This window comes from Manihot esculenta, chromosome 1 (genome assembly GCF_001659605.2).
Source record: "Manihot esculenta cultivar AM560-2 chromosome 1, M.esculenta_v8, whole genome shotgun sequence".
NCBI classification, from domain to species: Eukaryota; Viridiplantae; Streptophyta; class Magnoliopsida; order Malpighiales; family Euphorbiaceae; genus Manihot; species Manihot esculenta.
In genome coordinates, this window is record NC_035161.2 from 7,007,969 (window position 1) to 7,017,129 (window position 9,161).

The 9,161-nt window shown below is 33.3% G+C and overlaps 1 protein-coding gene across 1 annotated transcript; it reads right to left on the minus strand.

Moving 5' to 3' along the window:
• Positions 1–5,824: 5,824 nt before the first annotated feature.
• Positions 5,825–8,516, minus strand: LOC110623195 (glucan endo-1,3-beta-glucosidase). Its single transcript, XM_021768126.2, has 4 exons — positions 8,303–8,516; positions 7,117–8,096; positions 6,632–6,962; positions 5,825–6,531 (listed from the first exon to the last, which is right to left on the minus strand). Exons 1-4 carry the CDS (start codon positions 8,379–8,381, stop codon positions 6,509–6,511), a joined length of 1,413 nt encoding a protein of 470 aa, XP_021623818.1. The 5' UTR covers positions 8,382–8,516; the 3' UTR covers positions 5,825–6,508.
• Positions 8,517–9,161: the final 645 nt, after the last annotated feature.

Here is a 9,161-nt window from a genome sequence, read left to right on the forward strand (position 1 = left end):
ACCGGCAGACTGGCTCTACCCCAGATGGATCACACTCGAGTCCACTGACCCAAAGAGAACACTCTAGCCCAGAAGCTATCAACTCAACCTCTCGACGGCTCCTAGAGCAACTAAAGAAAGAGAAAAACACTAGGGTTCACAAAAACATACACATCAGAACATTTGAAAGTGAGCGTACCTGACACCACCATGTTCGATGTGTCTGCCTCCTGCTGAGCTTGGGTGAAGATCCGAGCTGGAGCTGACGGACCTTCTCCACGGAAACCTGAGGAATGAGGGGCTGACCCTCTTCCTCTGCCTTGACCACTAACCTGAAACACGGCTGAAGCTGATGGCTGAGACTGTGCTACTCGGGGCACAGTAGGACACTCACGTGCTATGTGTCCTTCTTGTCCACACCTAAAACATAGATTAGTCCCAATCAGACAGACTCCCTTGTGCGGCCTTCCGCACCTCAAGCATCTTGAACTGCCTGAGCCAGAGCTCGAACCACCACCTAATCTCATACTAGCCTTCAAATTCTGCCAAAACTTCTTCTTCGACCTTCTGAGGCCTCTGCCCCACTTCTTACTTTTTGTGGAGGCTGTACTCAAGGTGGAGGGATCAATCCCTCCTGAACCTGAGATCCTGGAATCCTGAGTCTGAACATCCTCCTGAGAATCTCCCATCCCTTCTTCTGGTACTCTGACTCCCAAACTGACATCCCTTCTCTGAACATCCATCTCTACTTCCCTCATACTAGCTGACATCCTTCTTGGAGCCATCGCTTCTCTGCTTGCATCAAAAGACCTTCCAGGGTCCCTTGATGTTCCCCATCTGCTGACTCCCCACGACTGCGCTCTTGGCAGAGCAGGGGGAAAGGTGTCCATACCTTCCCTCTCAGATGGAACTCCAGTCGATTCCACAGATCGACGAGCACCTCGCATTCTGGCTCCTCTGAAGAACAACACACAAGCATACAAACAATCATTAGCATCATACGGTTCATATGAAAACACATGAATCCACATACATACATAGCATATCATACATAACATATCATTAATGCACATGCATAAAATCATGGCATTTCACATCATCAATCAAGACAAGACTCAACATCCTATCCTAGTGGACATGATTCTTCCTATTGTGCTTGCCCTTCTATGACCTCTAAACCAACCTCTTTCCGATGTGCAACACACCGTACTCTCGAGGCCTAAAGCTCTGATACCACTCTGTAACGACCCGGAAACCGATACCCTACCGTAACGGCCCGAATCGCCACCGGCGCTAGGATCCAGATCGGCTTAAGGCCGCCGGGACCCGTAGCAAGCCAAACATACCTCCTATCACTTGGTCAAATCCCATACATGATCAAAACTTTAAAACTCTTCAAAATAACCATGGAACTCATGAAAACATGAAAGAGATGAAGAAAAACATGAAAATGGCCAAGGGAGGACAAAAACTCACCTAAGCTTGAGAAAGGAGAGAAAACTCGCCCATTTCCGATCTGAGGGCTCTTTATAGGTGGCCTGGTCAGAGACCTTCGGCAGCCTAACGTGCCCCCTAAACTCATGCATGTTCAGCGGCCGAACTTGAGGTTCGGCGGCCGAACCTTGGCTTGTTCAAACAAGACTTTCGGAGGCCAAAAGCACTCCCGAAGCCTTCCCATGTTCGGCGGCCGAACTTCACTTTCGGCGGCCGAACCTGGCAAATGCCTCCTTGGTCTTTTCTTTTCAAAACTCAATCCTTTTTCATTTAAAACCATGAAATCAGTAAAAACCTTTTAGAAAACACATTTTACCCCTCTAGAAACCTCTGGCATCTTCAGAAATTCCAGATTCCAACGGAGATTCCGCCGGAAGGTAGGGATTCCGATGCCGGAATCTAGCCGGGTATTACATTCACATTCAATCATATATCTAAACCGGCTGAAAAATCTGTTAGTTTGGCAATCAGAAGTCGAGATGAATTTAGAGAAGCCATCTCCAACCCTCCTTTCCCCTCACATCAATCAGAAGTGGATCAACAATTGTTAGTTCATCAATCTCAACTCTCTTGGCAACCCCCTCCTCTCGGTTTCGTAAAACTTAACTTCGATGCAACTTGGGACAAGAATTTGAATTCAGGAGCCACTGTAGTTATTGTTCGTGATCCTTCCCGAAGTGTTCTTGACTGGTGCTGTCGTTCATGGGCCTCTATCTCAGACCCCTTACAATTAGAGAGCATTGCTTGTCGAGAAGCACTTTTTTTTGTCAAAAGTAGAGGCTTCTCTCGCTCTATTATAGAAGGAGATTTTCTTATCACAGTTCAAGCCTGTAGAGGTAACCCAGCTCCCCTTAATATTCAAAATATTATTTCTGACTCGTTAGATATAGCTAACTCCTTCCAGTTTATCTCTTTTTCTTGGATACGTCGGACTCACAATCAGACTTCATATCTCTTTTGTAAAAAATTCATCAAAGATAATTTATTCAGAGTTAATCCCTTGTATTAGATGAACTTTGTCTTCTCCTTGCCACTTGATGGCCTCTAGCAATGAACTATACCTTATGACAAAAAGAAAAATTAAAGTTGAAATTGATTAAGTTAAAAGCATTTAACGACCGCATTATAATTTGTTAATTTAAAAAAAAAGTCTAAAATTTTAAAAAAATTATACTAATTAAATTCATTAAAACTCTTAAATGGCGTATTATCTTTTTTATTTTTTTAAAAGTAAAGCTACTGATTGTATTAATAAAATTTCATCAAATAAAGAGGGATATCATCCCAAACAGAGAGACAATTATGTCTAATAGATACTCTAACCAAAGTATAAGCAGCCAGAGTAACATTACGACGAACCCATCTAACAAAAATATCAGTAGAGTCTAACAAAGATTTACAATTATTTAAAATCAAACCCCTGCATAAGATAATTTGGCAAAAATGTTCATCAAGTGCCTGTCTAAACCCCTACATAAGATAATTTGGCAAATATACTCCTTCTTCTTTCTCATCTCTCGAGCATAAATTATTAAAATCTTCTGAACAAAGTCAGGGAAGGGAAGAGAGCTTCTATGAGATAAAACTCGAATAAGGTTCCAAGACTGACGTCGTCGTTGCGATTCCGGAAACCCATAATAACTAGTAAATCTCCATTAAATATTACCTTCCGAAATAACCGAATCAATAAAATTTGAAAAAAAGTTAACTATAGAAACAGACTCATGACTTTTCCACATTAACGAAAGGCCTCCTCCTAATCCTTGTCTATTGACTGAGAAGCCACCATCAAAATGTAAAAAATTACGAAAAAATTTCATATAAGAACTAAGAGTTTTTGTTTTCATAAAAAATAAAATGTCCAGCTTGTAACTAGGAACCAAATCCTTCAATACAATAACTATCTGAGGATTGACGCTATAAATCTGTAAAAAAAGTCTGCATATTCTGAAAATTGATTGGATTGTATGTGAGAAATATCCCCACCATACAAAAATCATAAGTGACGATCGGAATATCTTTGAAATTCTTAATAAGGACAACAATATTTTCTTTATCGATAGTCAATTGACGTAGATCGTCTTCCATGGACAAAGGGGAAGAAAAAATTAGATTCAAGGAAGAGGAAAAAGCGAGAGTATCGAGTCACAAAAGGACCATAGAGGGAAACTTATATTAAACTAATGGCGTATGACCTTTATATCTAATCGATGTAAAATTCAACGATCGTATTAATAAATTTATTTATTATCTTTCACATATTAAGTAAATATAAACGTCCAACTCGCAAGATAAATAAAAATGTGAATCAATTGTTTAAGAAAAATATTTACCTACACCTGGTATGTTGTTTGGAGTTATGAATCCAGCCAAAAAACTGTATTAAAATATTAAAAACTGAAACTATGTATTTATTTTTTCTATAATTATTAAGTATATTATATATTATAAACATAATCATATAAAATATATATATATATATATATATATATATATATATATATATATATATATATATATATATATATATATATATATATATATATCTATTAATTAATATTATAATAAAATAAATATATTATAATTATCATTATAGCATATATTATGATTACGGATAATTTATATACTATTATTATTATTTATTTATCTTTTATTTCTTAGTAAGTTTATTTATAAAAAATACTAAATCATTTAATATTTTTAATTATGCTGTATCACGATATGTATATATATTCTATAATTACATGTTATCTAGTAAAAAGATAATTAAAATGTATATTATCCTTCATGGTTAATTATATATGTATATATCTTGATTTACATAAATTGTAAATAATTTAATTGTGTATTCTATAATATAATTTATATTATAATAACTAACTTTAAAATTTAAATAATAATATAAGTATAACTTTTCATGAAAAAATATATAATATTAATTTAAATTGAATTAAAATCATATTAAACCAAATCAAAATTAAAAAATAAGAATTATATAGAATTAAAAGCGAAACAATAAAAAAATTAAACTGAAATTATATCGAATTTTAATTCAGTTTTGATATATTACAAAATTACAAAATTACACTCTATGTATTTTTAAAAAATATTATATTTGCTGAAAAATTAATGTTAAATTATAAATATTTTACCATTTCAAAAAAAAATAGAAATATTTTAAAATATTTTTTTCCTCTCCTGTTTTGAAAGCCATAAAATATAAATTATTAAAATAAATTAATAATCAATTCATGCAGCGAATAAAAAAAGATTAATATATATATATACAACTGAATACTCGTTTAAAATGTATTAAATGATGGTATTTTTTATCGATTCAAGCGATAGCATATATATAATTTAAAAGCTCAAACGCCTAAATTTAAAAACATGACGTGGAGTTTAAGACTCTTATAACCGAAATATTAAGTATTTGGTTACGATAAAAACCCATCAAAGTATATTGACAAAATTTTTAAGAATTTTAATTTTTACCGTTAAAGATTATTATTTTTCAGCATCTCAATTATCACGTAATTTTTTATTTATCAGTCAATATAAATTAGATTCTCAGCAAAAAAATTATTAATTAATTTATTTTTTTATAATATAAAAGCAAATCAAAATATAAATTCAATATATGCATCTCACTATTCACTAAATACTATTTACAATACTTATTTTATTCATCGATTTAAAGTATTTTTCTGATTTAAATATTAAAGTGATTGATTTAAGATACCAGCAATCTCACTTTTCTCTATTACATATTCTCAAAATCACATGAAAAATACTTTCGACAACATATAAATATATATATATATATATGTAAACTAAAAATCAAATTAAGTTGTTTAGCTTAATATGAATGTTTAAAAAATTTATTGCTTTAAAATTAAATATACAAAATGTCATTTTTTATTATTTTATATATTTATTTTATTAAAATCATTATTTATTTTATTTATTAAATTTCTTCAAAAAATCTAAAATATATTTATTTTAATTTTTTAAAAAGTAACATTTAACTATATATATCGAATATATATTATTATGTTATTATTAGAAAAAATTTGAATGCAAAATATATTATGTTCAAATTATTTATAGTTGTAGGTATATTAAGTTGAAGTGCTTATAGTAATGACTTTTTTTTTTCTAAAAAATTAAGATTTTATTTAATTTATTTTAATAAATAAAAGGTTGGTTTAGATTTATAAAAAAATTAAATATATTAATAAGAGGATATTAACAATTAATATAATATTAAATTTAATATTTTTAATTATAAAAATATTAAAAAATTAAAATAAAATTAAAATACTATTTATCTAACTTTATAAAAGTGAAATCAACATAATAAGTTTATATTATTTGACGACCGCCGGCATTCAGACTGAGGTATAACCTTAGAAAAGGCATACTCAAATTCATTAGAACCTACTATGTAAACTGAATTATCAACACACCACCCAATTCGCGGTCGAAGTAGGAGGACTGACCGAGAGTCTAAACTCATCAGAGAGAAACTCAGCTCCTTTGACGTAACGGAGAGTAGGAGAGCAAGCTCGGCTATATTGCGACTCTATCAGCACAAGCATCAGAAGAGGATTAAACGGTTGTTGACGATGGAGGACAGACAGATAAGTACGTCCGTATGTACGGTTCTGTGTGACAGCAACAGATAACACTATAGTAGGATGACGGTTATGCGTCATTAGAGAAAAAATAAATAAATAAAAGAGGAGAGTAAGACCATTCAGATTAAACTTACTCATACACACCTAAACCCTACCTCTTTCTTTCTAGAGATCAAATCATCACTCTTCGTTTAACATATAATTTCATTGTCACAAATGTAAGATGATCAAGAGAAAGAGCAATTTCCTATGTAGGTTTATCATTATAAACTTGAAGTTGTCAAAGCAATAAATGTTACCTATAGTCCTTATTTTCTATTCATCCCCTAAACCAAGAGGGGAAAAATATGCAAAAATAAAAAATATTTCTTTCTATTGGCCTCCATTGCACTAAATCAGTACTTGCATTTTCCATAGCCTGAAAAGGAAAAGAAAAAAAAATCTCAACAAAGAAAACTGATGAATCACTCTATAGCCATTACTAACCAAATAAAAAAAAAATCATCTAAAAAACATACTTGGATCCAAGCTGCTGATAGCTCCAGTTTGTTGAAAATCACAATCATAATCATTCCTTCCCATGGCTTGATAATAAGCATTCATGGCAAATGCTGCATGTGCCCTAACTGTGTTAGGCAAGAAGCATTCACCACTATCTTCAATAGGTCCACAGTCCACTCCCATCCCACACACATAATCAATATTCCTCTGCAAAGCCTCTACATCTGCTCCTGTTTTCGGAAGACACCACCTTTTCTCCTCATGCTGCGGTGCCCCTGTAGGCTCTGGACTCACCGGCGCAACCACCGGTGGCTCCGGGCTCGGGTTCCTAGGAAATGATGAACTAGCCTGCCAGAACCATAAACTAGCCACAATCAAAACTTAACATTGATAATATCGGACAATTCTTGACGAGACCTGATTCATTCTTAGTAACAACAAGAAAGCCGATTGTAAAGATTAACAAATATGTAAGATGATGGTATGTGGCAGCGGCGGATACCGTGGACCGGAGGACTCCGATGTTATACACCGGTGTCATGTCTGGCTGGAACAACCCGAAATTACGCTCGCAAGTAGGTCCGGGCTTGAGATTTTCATTGAAGAGAGCGAAAATGTAAGTCTCAAAAGTCCGGTTTGGCATGAGAGGAGTTCCGGAACCAGAAGTTACATGTTTCATGAGATTTCCATTGTACTGAGCTGCACTCTCAGCATCAACACCAATTTGTGATGAATCTCCATTGGAAGGCCACCCAGTTTCAGCTATAACAATATCAATATCAGCAAAACCCAGAAGTTTCATAGCTGAAAAGACTGCATCAAGTTGCCCATCTAACATGTTTGTGTAAACAAGCTTGGTATTCTCATCTTCCACCCCAGAATTAGGCTTGAAAAGTGCATAATCAAGAGTTTCTTCTGATGAACATCCAAAAAATGGATATGGGTTGATCATGAATGGTGAATTTGTTTCTCTAAGGAAGATAAGCAACGGTTTAAGCACATGAACATCATAGCCTCGTCGAAATTTTCCAGTCGAAGGCGGGCTTGAAGATGAGAGAATACCTAAAGAATGAGGTGTAGAGACTTCGATTTTAGAGTCCAATGATGCTTCAACAAGAGCTGTGTGAAGAGTTTTCATTGCTGGAACAAGGCTTGATATTATGAATTTATTTGCAGTTGATAAAACTTCATTGCCAACTAAAATTCTGATGATATTAGTTGCAGGAACATAAGGTTGGATGTTGGATTTTAACCATTGTTGAGCATTGATGAGCTTGGTAAGATGAAGGATTTGATCATTAGGGACTGTGACTGTGACTGCAATCCCAGTGTGAGCAAATGCTTCCAAGATTTCGGTGTTGGTATCAAACAGCCTCACACGGTTGATAATGGTGGATTCTACTAGAAAATTAGCAACTTCTGCTGGCGGAGGAAGGTTGTTTGCCACCGTGCCATAATTGACTCCGATAGTACCTTCAACTCCTAAGACAATATACCGCAGCATTTGATAAGTAATGATAGAAATAGACCAACTTTTTTAGGAAAAATTACTAATTAATCTAGATGGTACAGAAAAATTGATCGATTAATCTCTTGATTTAGAAAAATATATTAAAATATTTTGAAATTTTAAATAATAAACTTTCTTTTTTTAAGTGGAGGCTAAAGGAGAATTTGTATAGCCATACCTTGAATTGGAGTTGCTTCAAGAAGCAGAAGAACGGTGGTCACCAATGAAGCACAGAGAGAAGCTAAGCTTTTCTCCATGATTAAGATTGATTTGGGGAGATGAAGGTTGATGAGAATTGGTAGAGTATTGGAGTTTGAGCAATGTTTGAAGAAGAAGTGAAAACTTGGAGATGCCTTTCTTTGCTAGTAGGAAAATTCTTTGTACAAATTGTAAAAAGAAGTTTGTTCTGTGTGTTTGCTTGCTTCACCTTTGAGTTTTAACTTTCCCTTTGAATCTTTTATATCATATTAATATTTCTTTATTTATAAAAGAAGATTGTGAGTTCTTTTGTTTATTTAATTTATTTATTCTTATCAATAGATATACTTTCATGACCCTGTAAATAATCCATTATTGAATCCAATATGAGTTTTCTTTTATAAAATGCAATAAGGTTTATCGTTGCATTCATTAATTATTATTTATTTTATTTTAATTGATTTTGATTTGAATTCCAATTTCAATAAAAATAAGTTAAAATCTATTGATACTTTACCTATTAATTAGTAGTAGAAAGAGTAATTAAATCTGATGCATAACTTAATTTATACATTCAATTAAAAGGAATTTTTACTCTATAAAATAATTTTTTTTGCAAGATTCATCACGATTTTAAATGATTAATTAATTATAAATTGAATTGACATATAGACAGTCATGTTGTGGGTCTTCTTGTTGCTTACCTGATTTTCGTATTTGGATTATCTGTGTTGGATTTTGGAAGAACGGTACTAGCAGTGTGGTTGCTGGTTTTGGTGGAAATTTTCTAATCTTCGATGGTTGCCGTTTCATTTTTTTCCTTTGAGTTTGGTTGGTTT